The 24,601-nt window shown below is 49.6% G+C and overlaps 1 protein-coding gene across 1 annotated transcript in view; it reads left to right on the forward strand.

The window, feature by feature from the left end:
• Nucleotides 1-24,601, forward strand: part of LOC311237876 (plexin domain-containing protein 2-like) — a gene marked incomplete at its 5' end in the record, with an annotated part of 135,945 nt that overhangs the window by 97,047 nt on the left and 14,297 nt on the right. Inside the window, one exon of the mRNA XM_084325851.1 lies at nt 8,704-8,742. Coding sequence (XP_084181977.1) covers nt 8,704-8,742 — 39 coding nt within the window. The remainder of the gene's footprint in view (nt 1-8,703; nt 8,743-24,601) is intronic.

Raw genomic sequence — 24,601 nt, forward strand, 5'->3', positions numbered from 1 at the left:
CGGAGGGAACCATGCAAGGTGCCAACCTGCTCACCGGGAGCAGTTAGGGGTTCAGTGTCTTGCCCAAGTTTGATTGATTGATTGATTGATTGATTGATTGATTGATTGATTGATTGATTGATTGATTGATTGATTGATTGATTGAAAACTTTATTAACAGATTGCAGAATGGGTACAATACAGTACGGCTCAATACACACAATTGTTAAGGGGATGCAGACCAGAGAAAGACTTTCGTCTTGTTTACATCAGGGTCCCAGATTTTCAATTCGGAACCGGGAACCTTGTTAGTTCTGAACCAAGAAATACAGCCGTCATCACAGAAAAGGGTCACAGTCACCGTAACCATCTGTTCCCTTGAAGTCTCTACGGAGCAGCTCCAGATCTCAGCTCCAGATCTCAGCTCCGGGCCGTGTCCTCACAGCAGCCCCTCTCTTCTCTCTCAGCTCTCAGCACTCTGGGCAGATGCTGATGGGAAGCATTTGTCATGGATGCTGTTGTTGCTACGCAACTATCGAAAAGCCATTTGAAGCACGGTGCTCTTTTGCTAAACGTGTAAATGTTTTTTTTACGCACAGCGCTCCGGGTGCAAAGAAAAACATGCAGAGCGCTCGGCGGCGGTACCAATACGCCACTTTTCACAGCAGACATTTTGACTTGTCAATTCAGGTGTAACTATACATAGATAGGGCCTGTAGAATAATGAATAGGTAGTTACTGTATATAGTCCATCATTCTATATCTATGGCTATAGCTGCGTTTACCCCATCTATGGCAAGATGTCTGCTGTGAAAAGGACCTATAGAGCCTCCTTTCCAGAATAAGAACTTGAAGCCAGCTCTGGAGAGACGTGTCGCTGGTGTCCCACGCCGTGTTACTTCTCTGGGTTCCCTGGAAGAGCATTGTTCATGTCCATTAATATGATAATATGCCTAAAACCGTAGGAACAATATATATTGAATTCTTAAATGGAGTAATCTTCCCCTTTAGGCGGTGGCTGGGGTGGTGTGCTACAGCAGGGGGTTCTACTTGGCAGAACTGGGTCCATGATCTCTGTCTCAGCCTGTGGTTCAAATGAGTGATGCAGATCCAAGGTTTTGGCTCAGGAGAAAACTCTGCGAGGGCTGCAATATCATCCCTCCTCTGTCTCTTGCTGCAGCACTAGTCTCCTCTGTATCTTGCTGCAGCACTAGTCTCCTCTGTCTCTTGCTGCAGCACTAGTCTCCTGTGTCTCTTGCTGCAGCACTAGTCTCCTCTCTCTCTTGCTGCAGCACTAGTCTCCTCTGTCTCTTGCTGCAGCACTAGTCTCCTCTCTCTCTTGCTGCAGCACTAGTCTCCTCTGTCTCTTGCTGCAGCACTAGTCTCCTCTGTGTCTTGCTGCAGCACTAGTCTTCTCTGTCTCTTGCTGCAGCACTAGTCTCCTCTGTGTCTTGCTGCAGCACTAGTCTCCTCTGTCTCTTGCTGCAGCACTAGTCTCCTCTGTCTCTTGCTGCAGCACTAGTCTCCTCTGTCTCTTGCTGCAGCACTAGTATTCTCTGTCTCTTGCTGCAGCACTAGTCTCCTCTGTCTCTTGCTGCAGCACTAGTCTTCTCTGTCTCTTGCTGCAGCACTAGTCTTCTCTGTCTCTTGCTGCAGCACTAGTCTCCTCTGTGTCTTGCTGCAGCACTAGTCTTCTCTGTCTCTTGCTGCAGCACTAGTCTCCTCTGTCTCTTGCTGCAGCACTAGTCTCCTCTGTGTCTTGCTGCAGCACTAGTCTCCTCTGTCTCTTACTGCAGCACTAGTCTCCTCTGTCTCTTGCTGCAGCACTAGTCTCCTCTGTGTCTTGCTGCAGCACTAGTCTCCTCTCTCTCTTGCTGCAGCACTAGTCTCCTCTGTCTCTTGCTGCAGCACTAGTCTCCTCTGTCTCTTGCTGCAGCACTAGTCTCCTCTGTCTCTTGCTGCAGCACTAGTCTTCTCTGTCTCTTGCTGCAGCACTAGTCTCCTGTGTCTCTTGCTGCAGCACTAGTCTCCTCTGTCTCTTGCTGCAGCACTAGTCTCCTCTGTCTCTTGCTGCAGCACTAGTCTCCTGTGTCTCTTGCTGCAGCACTAGTCTCCTGTGTCTCTTGCTGCAGCACTAGTCTCCTCTGTCTCTTGCTGCAGCACTAGTCTCCTCTGTCTCTTGCTGCAGCACTAGTCTCCTCTGTCTCTTGCTGCAGCACTAGTCTCCTCTCTCTCTTGCTGCAGCACTAGTCTCCTCTGTCTCTTGCTGCAGCACTAGTCTCCTCTGTCTCTTGCTGCAGCACTAGTCTCCTCTGTCTCTTGCTGCAGCACTAGTCTCCTCTGTCTCTTGCTGCAGCACTAGTCTCCTCTGTCTCTTGCTGCAGCACTAGTCTCCTCTGTCTCTTGCTGCAGCACTAGTCTCCTCTGTCTCTTGCTGCAGCACTAGTCTCCTCTGTCTCTTGCTGCAGCACTAGTCTCCTCTGTCTCTTGCTGCAGCACTAGTCTCCTCTGTCTCTTGCTGCAGCACTAGTCTCCTCTGTCTCTTGCTGCAGCACTAGTCTCCTCTGTCTCTTGCTGCAGCACTAGTCTCCTCTGTCTCTTGCTGCAGCACTAGTCTCCTCTGTCTCTTGCTGCAGCACTAGTCTCCTCTGTCTCTTGCTGCAGCGCTAGTCTCCTCTGTCTCTTGCTGCAGCACTAGTCTCCTCTGTCTCTTGCTGCAGCACTAGTCTTCTCTGTCTCTTGCTGCAGCACTAGTCTCCTCTGTCTCTTGCTGCAGCGCTAGTCTCCTCTGTCTCTTGCTGCAGCACTAGTCTCCTCTGTCTCTTGCTGCAGCACTAGTCTCCTCTGTCTCTTGCTGCAGCACTAGTCTCCTCTGTCTCTTGCTGCAGCACTAGTCTCCTCTGTCTCTTGCTGCAGCACTAGTCTCCTCTGTCTCTTGCTGCAGCACTAGTTTCCTCTGTCTCTTGCTGCAGCGCTAGTCTCCTCTGTCTCTTGCTGCAGCACGAGTCTCCTGTGTCTCTTGCTGCAGCACTAGTCTCCTCTGTCTCTTGCTGCAGCACTAGTCTCCTCTGTCTCTTGCTGCAGCACTAGTCTCCTCTGTCTCTTGCTGCAGCACTAGTCTCCTCTGTCTCTTGCTGCAGCACTAGTCTCCTCTGTCTCTTGCTGCAGCACTAGTCTCCTCTGTCTCTTGCTGCAGCACTAGTCTCCTCTGTCTCTTGCTGCAGCACTAGTCTCCTCTGTCTCTTGCTGCAGCACTAGTCTCCTCTGTCTCTTGCTGCAGCACTAGTCTCCTCTGTCTCTTGCTGCAGCACTAGTCTCCTCTGTCTCTTGCTGCAGCACTAGTCTCCTCTGTCTCTTGCTGCAGCACTAGTCTCCTCTGTCTCTTGCTGCAGCACTAGTCTCCTCTGTCTCTTGCTGCAGCACTAGTCTCCTCTGTCTCTTGCTGCAGCACTAGTCTCCTCTGTCTCTTGCTGCAGCGCTAGTCTCCTCTGTCTCTTGCTGCAGCACTAGTCTCCTCTGTCTCTTGCTGCAGCACTAGTCTTCTCTGTCTCTTGCTGCAGCACTAGTCTCCTCTGTCTCTTGCTGCAGCGCTAGTCTCCTCTGTCTCTTGCTGCAGCACTAGTCTCCTCTGTCTCTTGCTGCAGCACTAGTCTCCTCTGTCTCTTGCTGCAGCACTAGTCTCCTCTGTCTCTTGCTGCAGCACTAGTCTCCTCTGTCTCTTGCTGCAGCACTAGTCTCCTCTGTCTCTTGCTGCAGCACTAGTCTCCTCTGTCTCTTGCTGCAGCGCTAGTCTCCTCTGTCTCTTGCTGCAGCACGAGTCTCCTGTGTCTCTTGCTGCAGCACTAGTCTCCTCTGTCTCTTGCTGCAGCACTAGTCTCCTCTGTCTCTTGCTGCAGCACTAGTCTCCTCTGTCTCTTGCTGCAGCACTAGTCTCCTCTGTCTCTTGCTGCAGCACTAGTCTCCTCTGTCTCTTGCTGCAGCACTAGTCTCCTCTGTCTCTTGCTGCAGCACTAGTCTCCTCTGTCTCTTGCTGCAGCACTAGTCTCCTCTGTCTCTTGCTGCAGCACGAGTCTCCTGTGTCTCTTGCTGCAGCACTAGTCTCCTCTGTCTCTTGCTGCAGCACTAGTCTCCTCTGTCTCTTGCTGCAGCACTAGTCTCCTGTGTCTCTTGCTGCAGCACTAGTCTCCTGTGTCTCTTGCTGCAGCACTAGTCTCCTCTGTCTCTTGCTGCAGCACTAGTCTCCTCTGTCTCTTGCTGCAGCACTAGTCTCCTCTCTCTCTTGCTGCAGCACTAGTCTCCTGTGTCTCTTGCTGCAGCACTAGTCTCCTGTGTCTCTTGCTGCAGCACTAGTCTCCTCTGTCTCTTGCTGCAGCACTAGTCTCCTCTGTCTCTTGCTGCAGCACTAGTCTCCTGTGTCTCTTGCTGCAGCACTAGTCTCCTCTGTCTCTTGCTGCAGCACTAGTCTCCTCTCTCTCTTGCTGCAGCACTAGTCTCCTCTGTCTCTTGCTGCAGCACTAGTCTCCTCTGTCTCTTGCTGCAGCACTAGTCTCCTCTGTCTCTTGCTGCAGCACTAGTCTCCTCTGTCTCTTGCTGCAGCACTAGTCTCCTCTGTCTCTTGCTGCAGCACTAGTCTCCTCTGTCTCTTGCTGCAGCACTAGTCTCCTGTGTCTCTTGCTGCAGCACTAGTCTCCTGTGTCTCTTGCTGCAGCACTAGTCTCCTGTGTCTCTTGCTGCAGCACTAGTCTCCTCTGTGTCTTGCTGCAGCACTAGTCTCCTCTGTCTCTTGCTGCAGCGCTAGTCTCCTCTGTCTCTTGCTGCAGCACTAGTCTCCTGTGTCTCTTGCTGCAGCACTAGTCTCCTGTGTCTCTTGCTGCAGCGCTAGTCTCCTCTGTCTCTTGCTGCAGCACTAGTCTCCTCTGTCTCTTGCTGCAGCACTAGTCTCCTCTGTCTCTTGCTGCAGCACTAGTCTCCTCTGTCTCTTGCTGCAGCACTAGTCTTCTCTGTCTCTTGCTGCAGCACTAGTCTCCTCTGTCTCTTGCTGCAGCACTAGTCTTATATCAGTCTGTGGGGCTTTACTGTCAAGGCTTTGATTTCATTTTCAGAAAAGGCAGCTGACCTCTCTGTTATAGTTGCTCACAGGTACCTCTCTGTTATAGTTGCTCACAGGTACCTCTCTGTTATAGCTACTCACAGGTACCTCTCTGTTATAGCTACTCACAGGTACCTCTCTGTTATAGCTACTCACTGGTACCTCCCTGTTATAGCTACTCACAGGTACCTCTCTGTTATAGCTACTCACTGGTACCTCTCTGTTATAGCTACTCACTGGTACCTCTCTGTTATAGCTACTCACTGGTACCTCTCTGTTATAGCTACTCACAGGTACCTCTCTGTTATAGCTACTCACTGGTACCTCTCTGTTATAGCTACTCACTGGTACCTCTCTGTTATAGCTACTCACTGGTACCTCTCTGTTATAGCTACTCACAGGTACCTCTCTGTTATAGCTACTCACTGGTACCTCTCTGTTATAGCTACTCACTGGTACCTCTCTGTTATAGCTACTCACTGGTACCTCTCTGTTATAGTTGCTCACAGGTACCTCTCTGTTATAGCTACTCACAGGTACCTCTCTGTTATAGCTACTCACTGGTACCTCTCTGTTATAGCTACTCACTGGTACCTCTCTGTTATAGCTACTCACTGGTACCTCTCTGTTATAGCTACTCACAGGTACCTCTCTGTTATAGCTACTCACTGGTACCTCTCTGTTATAGCTACTCACAGGTACCTCTCTGTTATAGCTACTCACAGGTACCTCTCTGTTATAGCTACTCACAGGTACCTCTCTGTTATAGCTACTCACAGGTACCTCTCTGTTATAGCTACTCACAGGTACCTCTCTGTTATAGCTACTCACAGGTACCTCTCTGTTATAGCTCCTCACAGGTACCTGTCTGTTATAGCTACTCACAGGTACCTCTCTGTTATAGCTCCTCACAGGTACCTGTCTGTTATAGCTACTCACAGGTACCTCTCTGTTATAGCTACTCACTGGTACCTCTCTGTTATAGCTACTCACAGGTACCTCTCTGTTATAGCTACTCACTGGTACCTCTCTGTTATAGCTACTCACAGGTACCTCTCTGTTATAGCTACTCACAGGTACCTCTCTGTTATAGCTACTCACAGGTACCTCTCTGTTATAGCTACTCACAGGTACCTCTCTGTTATAGCTACTCACTGGTACCTCTCTGTTATAGCTACTCACAGGTACCTCTCTGTTATAGCTGCTCACAGGTACCTCTCTGTTATAGCTCCTCACGGGCACCTCTGGCCAGCCGGTGGTGTTTTCAGGAGGATGTGTGCCATGAGATCAGAGAGAGAAGGCTGAAAGTTGTTTAGTCAAGGGATCCAGACCACCCTCCCACTGAGCTGTAAGCTGTTGGTCTAGCAAGCTGGAGAAGTGAAACACGGGGCAACCGATGGGCAACAGGAGTCATCCCAGCATTACCGGGTTAATCACATTGGAATATCTTGCTGTAGGTGGTCAAACTTGTTAAAATACGTGTTGAATAGCTCTACATTCTGACAGCCATCACTGATATAGAGTGTTTGGTCAGTAACATGGGTCTCCCAGTCCTTCTGCTCTGCAGTAAACGCACAATACATTTTCTGGTATCCCGTTCCCACTTTATCCAATCAAGAGAGAGAACCCTAGATATTTTTACTTATTTCAAGAAAGCTTTCCAAGTCCGATTTGCTTACTACACTGGTAGATTATTTTACTTGTTTCAATGACTCATTTGCTTAAAGCTTTTTTTTATTTATTATTTTTGTCAGGCCATTTTTGCAGTGCTCTGATTGGATAAAGTGGGAACGGGATATTCTTTCTTTATTTTATGTTTACCGCAGAGGGGAGGGACTGGGAGACCCATGTTACTGACCATCAGTGATGGCTGTTGGAATGTAGAGCTATTATTTTAACATGTGTAGACCACGTATTTGAACAAAAAACAAAATACCACTTCTAGCACCTTTAAGACATCGTTTGACAAATTTTGTATGCGTGTGTCTGTGGTTGTGTGCGTGTGTGTGCACACGCGTGTGTGTGTGTGTGTATGTGTGTACGTGTGTATGTGTCAGTGTGAAGGGACACATGGGGTCTGTCCATGGTATTTGGCTGTGCAGTTGACACAGAGAAGCCCCCTGACTGTCTGACACGTACGGCGGATCGGTTTCCTCCTCAGGGCCTGTCTCTACAGCTGTGAGGGTCAAAGGTCAGGTCTGACACCCGCTTGGAGAGCGAGGCCGAGCGTCACATGCACAATGCTGATGACCTATAGCTAGACAGAGTGAGATAAAGCGAAGAGCTAGGGGAAAAAGGAGAAGGGGGGGGGGGGGGGCGTGTTTCAGAGGTGTGAGAAGCTCCAACATGAAAATATGACAGTCTCTCTGCTCCCCCCCTCCTCCTCCTCCTCCTCCTCCTCCTCCTCCTCCTCCTCCTTTCCCCCCCCCCCTCCCCCTCCTCCTCCCCCTCCCCCTCCTCCTCCTCCTTCTCCCCCTCCTCCTCCTCCTCCTCCCCCTCCCCCTCCCCCTCCTGACATGCGTGTGAACAGGCAGGGGAACGGTGTCTTCCACACAATCATGATATGATGCTCTGGAGGCGGCTAGATAGCTGCTACTAGCTACTATGAGTTCACACGTAATGCGGCTTTGAAGTTATATATATATATATATCGTCTCCTTTTATTATTATTGCTTCCACGGCGCAATTTAATCGAAACCCCTTCTTCGTATTACTGTTGGGAATCGTGACGTCCGTCTGAGGAATACGATACACTGTGTACGTCTGCTCCTTGTTCCAGACACAGGCGTTCGGCATTGCGTGGATGACGTACTGAGGACCTACAGCTAGAAATAGAGAGAGAGAGTGTGAAAAGAGGGGGGAGAGAAGGGGTGGGGGAGACTGTGTTTCAGAGGTGTTTTTTGGGGGCACTTCTTGCACCCATAGTCCCCATTTCAATGGCATTTTATGAACCTTCTGGTGTATTTTTGCCCAGAGATACCCATATAACTTTCCACCCTGGCTAAGATACTTCTACGCTCTACACTGAAAAGGATTGGGCCCTCTCTGATCCACGGGGTACTGATATTGATCCATATTCAACACTCTCAGTCTTTGGGGACTAGGATACCAAATTGGATTTTCTGCTTATCTCCTTTAAGGTTTCATTTCTTTTTAGAAACCAAAAAATGGTCACACTCGATCTTGGAAATTGAAAATGGGAACCCCCTCTTTTTGAATTAGGTCTTTCATTGAAATATTAATATTGTATTATGTGCCAAATTTGCATAATGCGAAAGCTATGGCGCGTGCAAAGGCATATTACCCCGTCTCTGAGAAGTGGGTCACGCTACATTTGCATATATCGTAGTTACAGTTAACCCCCGGACTGCGTTTTATGTGTTGCATTATGCATGGTGAGGGGACCATTACGTTCAAAGCATACATTTTTTATCAGATTTTAAGTGTAGTAAATTGTATTTGGGAAGGAAGATGGACCATCGTCGTGGAGAGAAAATATCACTGAATATCTTATTCTGGTTCATAACCATCTGGGACTTGCTTGTTTCAGATGAGCTCCATAGGCTCCAGAAATCAAAACAAAAGTGGAGTTACTTTCCACCACTGATCATTTCTCCTGTTTCTTTTCTCCACAGATGACACCAAGATTGCGCTCCATCTCAAAGACAACGGAGGTAGGGCTTCTTCTGCTGCTCATCCCACCCAGTATGGTACAGTTGTTGTTGATGTTGTTGTTGTTGTTGTTGTTGTTGTTGTTGTTGTTGTGGTTACAGTGCATCGCGCTCCACTGTTGTCTGTGTCGGTGTCTGTGTTGGTTTCTGTGTCTGTCTGCTGCCTCCTGCTGTGTGTCATTAATACTTATGACGGATCGCTCACCTCTATGATTTCTTTTTGATTTCTTTTTGATTTCTTGGGAGGACACGGGGGAAAGGACTGGCATGCTTCTTCAGCGGTCTGGACACTTCATTCCACGGCTGAATTGAAATAGCAGTGTGTGGTAGAAAGAGAGGAGGAGGAGGGTACCAGAGAATCTGTGTCTCAGTTCACTACAACATTAGATTAGATTAGATTAGATTAGATTAAATTTGATTTTATTTGAATGTATTGTCATTATACAGCACAAGTACAGTACAACGAAAAGACACTTGGCATCGAACCAGAGTGCAAATTTAGCAGTAAAGTGCAATAGCAATATACAATGTACAGGTGATTAACTCATTCCCCGCCAAAAACGAGTTAACTCGTTATAGCCCGCCAATCGTTGAACGCCAACAACGAGTATACTTGTTATTGGATCGTTATTTATTTTATTCGCTATTTCCATTCATAATCCAGCCATCCAGCCTGATGTTATCATTGGGAATGGGTCTGAGATCGCAAACGTCCAATACTAACGCCTTGCGGCCGGTATTGCACATCATTGGAAAGTCTCTGGCTTGGGCTGTACGTCGGTCTAAGAAGTCCGGTCCAGGTTTTCCTTCTCGGGCATGAGTAACGTTATAACACATGGATTGGGGACACTCGAGCACCGCTGGTTCATGTGTTTTGGTGGATTATCTTGGCCACACGACCGACTAGTAGTACTTGGAATGGCGATCAGATAATTGGAATATTCTTTTTGCAGTACATCATAGACAAGGTAAGGGATATATGCTATCAATCTTGCATTGATCCGATAATCCCTTCCCCGTAATCGGAGCGTGTGTCTGTAATGTACTGTGTAACGTATTCCGTTGGTGACGATCAAAGCATAGAACCCCCCCCCCCCCCTTTCATGCATGCATGATGAAACATAATACCGATAATCAAACGTTGATTTCAGATTGATTGTCGATCCAAGCGAGGAATGGCACGCTAGTGAAATGCAATAAAACACTGTTTACTGCCGTTTCCTGGTATTACACAGAATTACTCTAAAACTATACTCATATTCACCACGGTATAAAACGGGAATGTATTGATGAAAACATTTTCTTTTTTTGCATCTTGACCGAAATAAACTCAATAACAATTGACTATATTATTAGATCCATAGGTATAATATTTAATATAGTTTTAGCACTGCAAACACCAACATGTACCCCCAATCATTACAGTGCTGGCACACACGGCCATATGCCCACAGTGACCTCTGGCGTCCAATGAGTTAAACTGGGTATAAAATCTATAAATTAGTACTACTGAGTATAATGCTAATCAGATGTATGTACAGTTGTAATACCAATATGTACAGTGATACAGGTATAAAGACAGTAGGATAGTAGTCATACTGGCCAGCAGCGTAACTAGTAATAGTAGGTAAGGGATATGTACAGATATATATATAGTATCACTATCTACATAATTATGTAAAAGGAGTTTGTGCAGGTATGTACAGACAGGTGGATAGATATACAGTATATATGCTGAGAATAAATATACAGTATATATACGGTATATACAGCATTATTGTACCATCTGTATCATACAGAGTTATATGGGTTATATGCAGGTGTATAAGTAGGTATATATGAGGATTATATGCAGGTATATTCAGACAGATGTGGATATGTATATATATGTGGTAAATATAAATATATAATGTATATATGCGGTATATACAGCATATATATACATAGTATGTACAGGTAACATGGAGGTTGTGCTTATAATAACCTCACCACCTCATGGAAGTCAATGCCAAATGTTCCATTTGAATGTTGACTTTTCCTATAGATTTCACCTGTAGACCAGTCATCATTAGCCAGTCGCATCAGATATCGTGGCACATTGACGTGGAGAGAAACCGTCTTTGTGATATTATTCGATTACATGTGTGCTTACTTAGGTTGTCTGTACGCCTTAACATATTTGAACTCTGAAACGAGTTTATAATTCACAAAGTGAACTTGAACTTGAACTTGAAAGTGAATCTATTAAATATTAAATTTCCTGCTCAAGAGGAAATGGAAATTTGTCTCTCTTATCATCCTTTCATTACACTCCCATTGTGTCCCATCATTCCAGACGTCTGCGGGATCGTAGCCTGGCATAATAATAATGATTATTATCTGTGCCATTACATTTTACATCAAATGTTTTTGTTCAAAACGCATTATCACAGCATAGAATTACAAGGATTTTACTCAAGGTGAAAATCAAAGACGAGAGTAGGAGAGTTAACATATTATTGAGAGTGACAAGGTATTGCAGAAAAAACTAAATATCCAGTTTAGATGTAGAACACATTCTAAATGTAGTTACAAAGATTTTCTATAAATGGAGAGTCTCTTTGATACAACACACAAAAACTGGTAAAAAAGCAAGAAACATACACTGGGGACGTCTGGGTGGTGTAGAGGTATCTTCACTGGGGACGTCTGGGTGGTGTAGAGGTCTCTTCACTGGGTCGTCTGGGTGGTGTAGAGGTCTATACACTGGGGACGTCTGGGTGGTGTAGAGGTCTCTTCACTGGGGACGTCTGGGCGGTGTAGAGGTCTCTTCACTGGGGACGTCTGGGCGGTGTAGAGGTCTCTTCACTGGGGACGTCTGGGCGGTGTAGAGGTCTATACACTGGGGACGTCTGGGTGGTGTAGAGGTCTATACACTGGGGACGTCTGGGTGGTGTAGAGGTCTATACACTGGGGACATCTGGGTGGTGTAAAGGTCTATACACTGGGGACGTCTGGGTGGTGTAAAGGTCTATACACTGGGGACATCTTGGTGGTGTAAAGGTCTATACACTGGGGACGTCTGGGTGGTGTAGAGGTCTATACACTGGGGACTTCTGGGTGGTGTAAAGGTCTATACACTGGGGACATCTGGGTGGTGTAGAGCAGGGGTTCTCAAACTTTTTATACCACGACCCCATTTTATTTAGGAAATTTTTTTGGGCACCCCACACTTAATGTGTCACGTATTTCAACGTGGAATTAAGGAATATCAAAATAAAAGCACACGTTGTTGAACTTAATCATGCATATTTATTAGAAATGTTTATTACAGTACTATGTTATCAATACACATTTATAAAACGAGGCATATTTAGCAGAAATATGTTTCCAGAACATAAAAAAGAATATTGCCAATGCGCTGTCAGGCACTGTCACCTACCCGTGACCCCACTTTGGGTCGCGACCCGTAGTTTGAGAACCACTGGTGTAGAGGATACGTCTGGGTGGTGTGTAGAGGATACGTCTGGGTGGTGTGTAGAGGTCTAAGCACTCTCCTCCACTGTAGAGGCCCCAGTTCAATTCCTGTCACTTTACCTCTCACGCCACATGCAGTTTAAAGGGACAATTTTACTAGTAAACGGGAAAGGAAAATACCGTAAATTTTCACCATAGCTGAAAAAAATAGGACCCGGAGTTTGTCAAAATGACGACAATGCGACAGTGTTCTGGGGTGGGAAGCCAGTGGGGTGTGAGTCCAGGTCGTTGCAACAGTGACTCCTACTGGTCGGTCGGGCGCCTGTTCAGCAGGGAGGGCATCTAGGGGAGATAGTGTGAACCTCTCAGTGAAACTCCTCGCTGTCAGGTGAAAAGAAGTGGAAAGTACATAATCTACATCAACATATATTGGAGGAAGCATGTGGCAGTCTACACCCTCCCCAGGCCCAGACTAACAGTAGAGCAGCATGTGGTAGTCTACACCCTCCCCAGGCCCAGACTGACAGTAGAGCAGCATGTGGTAGTCTACACCCTCCCCAGGCCGACAGTAGAGCAGCATGTGGTAGTCTACACCCTCCCCAGACCAACAGTAGAGCAGCATGTGGTAGTCTACACCCTCCCCAGACCAACAGTCGGGCAGTGCAGCGACCAGGAGGGAATTGGCATAACGACTAAATTGGGGGATAGGAGAAAATGGCAAAAAGAGTGAAAGAAATATAAAAACTACATTAGTGCGGTTTACCTTTGTAGAGCAGAGTACCCCTCTACATGTGTATGTATACCACTACATCTATAACCCTCTAATCTTGTTTTTTCTGCTTCTGTTGTGAATGCTGTCACTATCCCAATGTGTTTTGAAGTACTTGTTTTAAAGGTTGAGTTTGGGATCAACAATTTTATATGTAATTGGTAGGGGTGGAACGGTTCACAAAATCCACGGTTCGGTTCGTATCACGTTTTGGGGTCACGGTTTTCGGTTCGGTAGGCTATACGTTATTTTTATTTAAAAGAAAATGTAACACTCTAAAAATACCATCAGCATAACATATATAGCCAAAAGATAATCCAACTTTTCAGTTATTCTCAAGGACGTAGTCATGCAAAAACGTTAGGTTATGACTATAACCAAGTTCTGTCAACACTTAGTGAACGCTCAGCGTTCATTGCATATATCTCGCTTCAGCATATATACACTGAATAATTTCACAAATGTACCTTTAAATGCCAGCATTCATCTGGCCACACCCCCATCCGCTTACCTATATAAGCAGGGGTGGTGCCACACACTCATCTCCTTCCCAACAAATTTCATCACAATGCATGCACAATTCATTGCATAATAGGAGCTGAGCGGGAGCTAGAAGCTCGACAAATGTACCCTGCTGAGGCCCCCCACAACCATCAGATCAGGGAGGGCCGAGCCCCCCCGACCCACCCTAATGGAGGGCACCCCCCCTATTGGTGGCTTCACGGGAGGGCGACGGACCCGACCGTGCGAAGAGGCACTCAAGCAACTCAACACACAGGGTGAGCAGACCGTGGCTTGACCCCACGACTACACACACGCACAACCCGCATGCCACCCGGGAACGAACGGAGGGAAACAACCTCGTTACTGCCCCCAGAATCACGGGGTCAAGGGCAAACCCAACCCCGTGGCAAGGCCGTAGCAGCGGAGCGCGAAGGAAGACCCAGACCCACCAAAAGGACTGGACTCCCTGGAATGGGGGCCCGGAGAAGTCCATGATGCCAGCATCAAGACCCCACCAGGTGGGCACGTAGTGCCGCGCCCCCCACATCGCCAGCGTATTCGGACAAAAGCCCCTCAGCCGAGCGGGCCCTGTCCCCCCAATAGTACACCGCCTGGCACACTGACCCTGCAACAGGCAGTCAGCATGGCCGTAAGCACACAAAAAAGGTTAACCAACGGAAGCAGGCAGCGCACCGGGGAAAAACCAGGCAACAGGCTATTAACCCTAGCCTGGAGACTGCGGACGAGACAGGCGCCAGAGGGGACAGCTGAACACAGCCGCCCCGGCGGAAGGAGTGGAAGCTGGCGGCGTTGCATGACCAAGCCTCCATTCAAAAACCCCCACCCAGAGGGGTTGAGGCAGAGAAGGCTGACACGATTGGCAGACGTCATGAACGTGCAGGGGCACCCTCAACCGGTGAACCCGAGAGTTGACACTGCTCCAACACACCAGGGAATCAACCACCTTGGCGTTACCCAATGCGGTGGTTGTTCCTATAACCCCTCAAGAAAAAACTCCAAAACACACCTGCGGGTATACACCGGCTATACCGCAGTACAAGTGTTTCAGTTTTCAAAAAAGGGTTAACCCAGGCCTACGGGTCGACGAAACATTACCTCGGACCGGGCCTGGCGATACGGGAAGCACAGGGTCACCAGAGGAGGTCAAAGACCACCCCAACAGGCCCCTCTTCGCCATGCGTGAGAGAGGAGCGAAAAATAATGGAGAACCAGCCCCTAAGCACACCATACTTGGTATTCCCAGGCGGTCTCCCAACCAAGTACTAACCAGGACCAACCTGTGTAGCGGCCGAGATCCGACGAGATCGAGCGTGTACAGGTTGGCATGGCCGTAAGCCATTACGACAGTGCTGAGTAAAAACGTACCCAACCAGGGTCTCCATAGCGCTTAACCCTGTGACACCCGGACCGACCTGGCATTTTTCCCCCTGAAAAAAGCCCAAGTCCCTCAGGGTACCAGAACAGCAGATCTGCATACCCGGCGGACAACGGGTTCAACTGATCCGGACCAGCGTGACCAGAACCAGTCCCGTGCCCTAACCACGCCGACATGCCTACTCCAGGAGAAAGGGCAGATATGCGTGTCGATCTTAACATGAAAAGAAGGCGCCACCCAGACGTTCGGGCGAACCGCGCCTGGTGGCCCACCCCAAGGGCGTGAGACCCCTCTACATATGTTCAGATCCATTCCGTCATCACCCCCCAGACATGAACGAGAATCCGTCGATAACCAACCCAGGTCGTGGGATGTGGTCGTCGGAAGAGGAAAAACCCCCATCTCAGTCGCTTTATAAAAACGCCGTTTTAACCACAAGCAACCAAGGCGTGCCAGTCAGTCGCCTGTTTACAGCGAGCTAGCACTATACGTGCGTCGGGACACACCCCCATCAATGAACAGGCTATTTAGACCTGTCATTGAATCCCCAAGGCGCCCAGGGGAACGACAAGAGGGGTGTGACACTTCCTAACTCCAACACTTTTTGAATAGAAAAGAAGGAAGCATCAACAGTATGTATCCCAGTCTACACAGCCGGGGGTAAAAAAAATTCACATTTTTACATCCCACCACCAGGGGAGGAAACTAACTTTTTGGCTTACCAGCCAACTGGCGAGTATCTGATTTTTTTTACCAGCCAAACAGATTTTTTACCAGACAAAAAAAATCGCTAATTGTGATAATTACTTCTTTGTATGTCTTCGTCTAAATAGATTTTCAATCATAGTAAAATAATCACACCGTGTCTCTACTCTTTAAAATATGTATTAGCATAAAACATTAATCTCTACTCTTCACAATATTAGCATAAAACATATTAACATGAAAGAGGTATCTATTCTGGACTGGGTTGGGCTGAACTGGGCAGTGAAAGATGCTGGGTTGGACTGGGTTGGGCAGTGAAAGAAAAAAACCGAAGTATGTTGTGAAGTGTATAGATAGATGTGAAATATATAGATGTAGCAGTAGTCTATCTGTATGTCATATGTTATGATGAATTGAAAATGCCGTACTGTATTGTACCCATTCTGCAATCTGTTAATAAAGTTTTCAATCAATCAAGTTAACTTTGAACCTCGGTTGTCAAGCCTCGTCAATGTTGTGTATGCATCTGGGTAGGCACACTGTGCCTTTAAGACAGCACGGTGGTCTTACGACAGTACCGTCAAGTGTTGTGATAACGTCAGTTGGGTTGGTGTGCTGTTGTACACAGTGCACTGGTTGAGCTTAGCTAGCCCCTTTCGTGACTGCGATGTGCAAGCCAGGGGCTTTTGAGCATGAAATAAAATGTCTAACCTTACGTCGTAGTCCGGTGCTTTTTTGGAAACATTATAGTCATAACAGATACACCTAGCTGGCTGCTTTGAGCACACGGGGCTAACGTTAGCTAGCAAGCAGCTATCGCTAAAACTAGAAGCTAACCACTGTATACATTTCCAGTAGACTAACATTACACCTCTGTGATTTAAATGTGTCCTTAGTAACTTATACTCGAGGGTTGTACTAGGGTTGGATGCAGTTCCCCGTTGGTCAGTCTGTCTGTTTTCCATCTTCTGCTGTGTTTAACGTTATCCGTTTGAGAGTGCTCCTGATGGCTAGCCTAGTAACGCAGGACTTTTATTATTATATGTCCGCGGGTTGGCCAGTACTGCGCAAACTTTTATTAAACATTATATGTCCGCGGGTGGTCTTGTGCAGTGCTCTCGTGGCACTGTCAACTAAAGCGAGCACTCAGAAGACGCGCACCGTTTGCCAGTGCAGTGATTGCAGAATGTTTTTTTTTTTTGTATACTCGCCAGACTGGCGAGTGGTCTTCATGAATCACTCGCCAAACGTAAAAAATACTCGCATTTGGCGAGTAAAGTGGCCTAATTTCCTCCCCTGCCCACCACCCTCCCATAGGAAGGAACGGGGATCCCCAGAGAGACTTCCCACGCGAGCTGTACAGATTGAAAAGAATATATTGCACCTTGAGCCATGTAAAAAATTGGTTTTAGGGCTCTCCGGGGAAGAGGCACTGAACCCATACACACTCAATAATCGAATTGAATCGAATACATATACAATAGAATAGGACCCTTCTAGAGGGTCCACTCACTTTGACAATCTGAGGAGGAAGGCTCTGTACTCTGATGGAGGCTCCCTCACATGGAAGAAGGAGTCCGAACTCACAGAAGGCCCGAATAGGCGCTTGGTGAGGAGGAGCCCTGACCACCCCCCTGAAACAGATCCATCTCATGGACCTGAACAGCACACGGAAGTCCTACCAACAGAGACGCGCACGGTGACGTACTCTATGGCGGGGGAATTTCTGCGGTGCACACGCCCAATATACCAGGCCGTGGGACCAGGAAACTCCCTCCTCCCCCCTGTAACGGGCCGAACCGCAACGTGACGAGAACCTTGAAGGACAGGGGGTGTACCCCTGACCGACAGAAACAAGGGGGAGAGGAAAGGTTACCAGTTCACCCCTTTACGACCCCACACCCATGATACGATGTAATGACAAAAAGAGAATATGACACAGTCATAGTCAGCTCTATGAAGCGTTTGACAGCTCCACACAGCGCATGAGCTAACCTGCTATCTGATTTTTACTAAGGAAAAAACACAGAATAGAGAGGGCTCTAAGAGCCCCGGTCCAACACACACATGTGCTTCTGTGGCCAGTCCAACCCAGTTGTAGGTCACATGACACACACAACCCATCATCACCTACAAAAAATGGCAAAAACACTCTACAGAGGAACGCCGTTTTTCATAATGAGAGAATACATAATTCTCGATTAGTATCGGCCACAGGCCTTGCTAAGCACACACGACAGCGACCAAACAATCTTTTCTTTTAGGAAAATAAAGTTTCTCCAGCAGTTTTAGACACAACGTAGTGCAACATGTCTGATAGGAGGATGAAAAAGTCCCCAGGGAACCGGGGGGAAACACAATCCTCTTATTTTACCCTTAATACGGCCAGTTAAAAACAGGAAAACCTGTTAATATGTGAACACTGTTCATTGTCATCACAGGCTGAGAAAAGAACATTCTTTTACTCACTTGTCACTAAGCATAGTGTGGCAATTCCAGGTGTAGGGGTGGCAGAATAAACAACACACAGACAGGTTGCAGTTCCCAAAATCATACTCTTTATTTTCTTAGTCAAATAATAACGGTTTGCTGTCGGCCGGGCGGCGTCTCCGCTCTGTGGCCTTTTGCCTTGCGCTGCTACGGGGGACTGAGAGGAGGCTCCTCGGCTCCATTAAGTCCCCCCTCTCCAACAGGCGCACCGCGCCGTGATTCGCTAATCAGGTAATCACTCTGATGGGTATTTAGTGACAGGTGCGTCCGGAAGCGGACGCCCAAACATGGGCAGCGCCCAGCCATTGGGTCGCCACATAGCGCCCATCAATCACCAAGCCCAGGGGTGGCTTGGGGTTGCCACAGTACCCCCCCTCCAGCTCCGACCGTCGGGGAAGAGCGTCCGACGCCCAACAGGCATCCTTCCTGGAGAGGGCGTCTGCGTTGCCATGCGCCACCCCTGACCTGTGAATGACAGAAAAGTTAAATGACTGTAACTCCAGAAACCATCGAGTCACCCTGGCATTGGTCCCCTTTGTCTTGGCCATCCAGACTAGGGGGGCGTGATCCGTCACCAGCGTGAAACGCCTCCCCAGCAGATAATAGCGGAGCGTCTCCAGTGCCCACTTAATTGCCAGACCTTCGCGCTCCACCGCAGAATAGTTGCGCTCGTGTGGCAGCAGCTTCCTGCTCACATATAAAATCGGATGTTCCTCACCCTCCAGTTGCTGGGAGAGGACCGCTCCCAGTCCCACCTCTGATGCGTCTGTTTGTACCGTCATCTCCTTGTCGAAGTTCGGGGAGATCAGCACCGGTCCCGAACAGAGGGCAGTCTTGAGGTCCTCGAACGCCGCCTCCGCCTCCGGTGTCCACTTCACCGTGAACGGCCGCCGCGCCTGGGTCAGATCTGTGAGGGGAGCAGCGCGAGCAGCAAAGTTAGGGATAAACCTCCTATAATAGCTCGCTAGCCCATTAAATGTCCTGACCTGCTTCTTGGTTAAAGGGCGAGGCCACTCCCTTATTGCATCAATCTTCCTCTTCTGCGGTTTCACATTGCCCCGGCCTATTGTGAACCCCAGGTACTCTGCCTCTTCTAATCCCAGCCTGCATTTCTTTGGGTTGGCGGTGAGACCCGCCTCCCGGAGGGCCCCCAACACCGCTCTCACCTTTTGGAGGTGGGTGTCCCAATCTGACGAGTGGATGATAATGTCATCGAGATATGCGGCTGCATACTCCCGATGGGGCCGTAGTACTCTGTCCATCAGCCTCTGAAAGGTAGATGGCGCCCCATGCAGGCCAAACGGGAGAACTTTATAATGGAACAGCCCATCTGGGGTGGAGAAAGCCGTCTTCTCCCTTGAGGCGGGGGCCAGAGGGACTTGCCAATAACCCTTCGTTAGGTCTAGTGTCGTGATAAATCTGGCCAGGCCCAGTCTGTCAATGAGCTCATCCACTCTAGGCATGGGATAGGCGTCAAACTTTGAAATTTCATTAAGCTTCCTGAAATCATTACAGAACCTGGTTGTTGAGTCGGGTTTTGGCACTAAAACAATAGGACTGGACCACCCGCTATGAGACTCCTCAATTACTCCCATCTCCAGCATGACCCGCACTTCTCTTCTGACTGCCTCTCTTTTTGCCTCTGGGATACGATAGGGCTTCAGCTTTACCTTGTCTCCCGGGCTGGTAATGATGTGGTGCTGGGCCAATGTGGTGCGGCCCGGCGTGGCCGAGAACACGTCCCGGTTCTGTTGGACCAGCTCCCGAAGCTCCTGCCGTTGGGTCGGGGACAACTGTTCCCCGATGGGAACATCGGCCGCCTCTGCCACCTGCTGCGCAAAAGGGGGAAGAGGGGGGGGCGAGAGCAACACATCCCGGGCATGCCATTTCTTCAACAGGTTAACATGGTATAACTGTCGATGCTTCCTACGGTCGGGCTGGTGGACCTTGTAGTTGACGGGACCCACTTTCTCGATTATGTCGTAGGGTCCCTGCCATTTGGCTAGGAATTTGCACTCTGCTGTCGGTACCAGTACTAGGACTCGGTCCCCCACATTAAACTCCCGTGGCTGTGCGCCCCGGTCATAAATGCGCTTCTGTGCGTCTTGGGCCTGTTGCATGTGTTCTCTCACCACTGGCCAGAGCGCCTTCATCCTGTCTCTCATTACCTGCACATGCTCTATGAGAGACCGGTGGGGCGACGGCTGTTCCTCCCAAATCTCCTTTGCGATGTCCAGGAGACCCCGCGGCTTGCGGGCGTAGAGCAGCTCAAATGGCGAGAAGCCAGTGGAGGCCTGTGGGACCTCACGCACAGAGAACATCAGAAAGGGCAACAACTGATCCCAATTCTTCCCATCCTTCTCCATCACCTTCCTTAGCATGCTTTTCAGGGTCTTGTTAAAGCGCTCGCACAGTCCATCCGTCTGTGGATGGTATATGGAGGTTCGTAGCTGTTCCATTTTCATTAGTTTGCACATTTCTTTCATGACCCGCGACATAAAGCACGAGCCCTGATCCGTGAGAATAGAGTCGGCAATTCCCACCCGACTAAACAAATGAAAGAGCTCCCGTGCCACAATTTTGGCCGTCACCGTGCGTAACGGGATGGCTTCGGGGTAACGGGTAGCATAATCTATGATTACCAGTATATACTGGTGGCCTCGGGACGATTTAACTAGAGGGCCCACTACGTCGAGGGCAATTCTTGAGAATGGGGTCTCAATGATGGGCAGCGGGATCAGAGGACTTTTATATTGTACCTTTGGTGCTGCGCGTTGACACTCTGGGCAGCTCCGGCAATAGTCCTCTACCGCTCTCTTCATGCCCGGCCAATGGAAACGCGCCCTTATGCGCTCCATGGTTTTGTCCACGCCCAGGTGCGCTCCGAAGATATGTGAATGCGCCAGCTGGAGTACAGTGGGAATAAAGAACTTCGGTACCAGCAATAGATCCCTAACCTCATCATTCTTTTTTACAACTTGGTACAGCAATTGTCTTTTTATTGCAAAGTGAGGATATGGCAGGTTACTCACCCCCTCCACGGGATTTCCATCTATGGTCTTGATATTCGCCCGGGCCTGCGTTAGGTTTGGGTCTTCCAGCTGGGCCGTTCCGAACTGACCCGCCAGGTCCCTCCCCACCTCGTCCGCCTGGGGGAACTCCGCAAAGGGGTCCTCGTCACTGTTATCCGTCTCGGGGCCCGCTTGGGGCGCTGGCGCGTCGTCACCCACACCTGATGCCGTCTCTGTCTCACTCCCCGGTATATCCAGGGGTTCCGGCGCGTCGTCACCTACATCTGAGGCCGTCTCAGTCTCACTCCCCGTTACGTTCAGAGCACACACCTTCGGCTGACGTAACCCTTTCTTCTTCCTCGGTTTACCCGTAGAGGGTGGGGTGCGCGGGGAGATGACGGCTGAGCACAGCTGGCGATACAGGGGGCAGTCTCGACCAATCAGCAGCGCTACCGGCAGGTTAGGTATGACGCCGGCTGTCATCGAGCAGACCCCCTTGGTGGTTGTCAGGGTGATCGGCGCTGTAGGATACAACTTTGTGTCCCCGTGCACACAGGACACTGACACTTGCGGAGCCTCTGCGTCGCAGTGTGCCAAATGGGGCTGAACCAGCGTTATGGCACTACCCGAGTCCAGGAGCGCTACGGCATCTTTGTCGTTGACGCGCACGGGTAAAAGTGTCGCCGATGTTTCCTTATGGGCCCAACAGGCTGCGCCATAGTTGCACGTCTTTCCGCGGGGGTCTGAAGCTGCCGCCGATGGCATGGACACATCCCGGCCTGGGCAGTTCCACGAGAGATGCCCGGGCTCGCCGCAGTCGTAGCAGCGTCTTTGGTCCTGGTCGAACAGCGGTCTTCTTCGGGGTAGTTCGGGCTCACCTGCGTTCCCTACCCGGCCCCTTGGGCTGGGCTCGTCGGGACCCCTCCTTGTTCTCGGCCGCTCTGGCTTTTCCCCTCGCCCCCCTTTGAGTAACTCCCGCGTTACCTGGTGGGCCTCCACAATATTCACCAGCTGCTCCACGGAGCGGGGGTCCACTTGACTCGCCTGCTTCTTCGAGTCATAGGGGAGGGCTCTGACAAAGCGGTCCATAACAATCCGTTCCAAAACCGTGGGCTCTCCGGGGTCAGTCATTAGCCAGGCTCGGCTTGTGCGGACCAGGTCGTGCATCTGGGAGCGCGGGGAGGCCTGTGCGTCATACACCCAGTCATGGAACCGCTGCGCGCGGGACTGCAGACTATGGCCGTACCGGGACAGAATTTCCTGCTTTAGCCGAGTGTAGTTCCCGGCTTGCTCCGGTGGCAGGTCCTGGTAGGCCTTTTGTGCATTACCCGACAGGAAGGGGGCCAGCAGTCCCCCCCAGTCGTCTTCGGGCCAGCCCTCCCGGCCGGCGGTGCGCTCAAACGCCAGGAGATAGGCTTCTATATCCTCCTGCTCCGTCAGCTTGGGGATGAAGCGCCCGGGGTTAGGCCGCGTCCCGGCGGCCCCTTCCTCCTGCCGGTGAGCGGCCATCCGCTGGAGCTCCGCGTGGATCATCCCCGTCTGTTTCCTCTGTTCGTGCAGGGCCTCTTCGTGCCGGGTCTGTTGTTCCATGCTCGCCTGTACAAGCTGCTGCACCAGCGCGTCCATGCTTTTTCCGTTATTAAATTTATATATATATATATATATATTTTATTTTTTTTAATTTATTTTATTCTATTCTGATAAAGTCTATTGTTGTTTATTCTGCACCCCTGATTGCCAGTAGACTATGCCCGCATTCTCCACCACTGTGGAAATTCCAGGTGTAGGGGTGGCAGAATAAACAACACACAGACAGGTTGCAGTTCCCAAAATCATACTCTTTATTTTCTTAGTCAAATAATAACGGTTTGCTGTCGGCCGGGCGGCGTCTCCGCTCTGTGGCCTTTTGCCTTGCGCTGCTACGGGGGACTGAGAGGAGGCTCCTCGGCTCCATTAAGTCCCCCCTCTCCAACAGGCGCACCGCGCCGTGATTCGCTAATCAGGTAATCACTCTGATGGGTATTTAGTGACAGGTGCGTCCGGAAGCGGACGCCCAAACATGGGCAGCGCCCAGCCATTGGGTCGCCACATAGCGCCCATCAATCACCAAGCCCAGGGGTGGCTTGGGGTTGCCACAATAGCTTCATAGGTTAGTTACCTTAGTTGTGAGTACACGGTACATAACAACACACATGATGTTTCTCACACAACAACCAGATCACTTTCACATCTGTAACAACCCGATTTGCACGGAGAAGCTAACTGCCAGTGACAAAGACAGTTCACACATAACTCGCGTCGTATCCTAAATGCATTGCAGCAACACACGTTTTGGGAAAACATCGTCATTCACAAAACATTTAGAAAAGTTAAACCAGAAGACAAGTTATAAGGTCTGGTCAAACCTTGTCCTACCCGGAACGTAGATCAGCGAAGTGCAGTCACAAGACACCGTAGAACACAGCCGTCCTGTGTTGTTCGATCCGGGCAGCGTCGCCGCTCCAACCAGTCGCTACAGTCCTCTTTGTTGACGCAATCCCCGTCCAGGCTCAGGGCAGGGTCGACGAACATCCCCTGTCAAGGATGACGTCGTAGTCAAGAGTGTAAAACATGTTACAATCAAAGCACGTACAACAGAGTAGCATTAAGCTAACGGCCGCTCCAACCGTCGGTCGCTATTACCCCTGCTCGCGAGACGCCGAGCGAACGGCGCACGCGACCAGAGGGGAGCTCACGGCGGCGCGCGAGTAGCAGAAGCTACCTCGCGCTGGCCTTGTTTGATAGCAGCAAGCTAACGTTTCCTAGTGATCACAACAGCTAGCGCTGCAGCTAACAGCTGACTGGCTAACAGTAGGCCCACCTCTGTAGGCCACGCAGTGAACCCAGCAGGCTAACGCCGCAGCTAACAGCTGACTGGCTAACCATAAGCTAAGCAGCTATCACCTGAACTTTGTACACAATGACATAACACTCACCCAGACAGGCCGCCGTTCTGAAACTCTCCTCACTTTTTAAGCGAAAAGAGAAACAAGATGTCACACAGCTTTACAACGGTGATTTTACCAACACCCGACGGAATCAGCACAATACCAAACTGGCTTGTGTAGCTGACTTGAACATGGATCTGCCGCTATCGCACATCCATGCACATATCTCCTCGTGAAGGAATACTCTCATTCGGATATGAAAGAAGGAGCTTAACACGGGACAGAGAGATATCCACTCGTCCAGAACACACAGGGATCACCAGTGTTAATGGTCGCGGCCCACTAGTTAAAACTACAATGGTCTTCAGACCAAGGTCTTCTGTCGCCTAGGTGGCTGAAGTGCTGAACAAAGGACCCTAGCCTGGGGCCGGTTTCCATAAACATTGTCAAGTAGCCCCCATAGCACTAACAGACAAGTGAAGCCCGCCAGCAACAGTACTCACCCAACCTGAAAACCCACCGCTTCTCACAACAGCGGCGCGTCCGACAGTTCACCCCAACAAACACAGCAAGGAACTGCAGTTGAGAAGCATGCAGCGGCGTG

The sequence above is a fragment of the Notolepis coatsorum genome, assembly GCF_963971535.1.
Source record: "Notolepis coatsorum genome assembly, chromosome: 12".
Taxonomy (NCBI): domain Eukaryota; kingdom Metazoa; phylum Chordata; class Actinopteri; order Aulopiformes; family Paralepididae; genus Notolepis; species Notolepis coatsorum.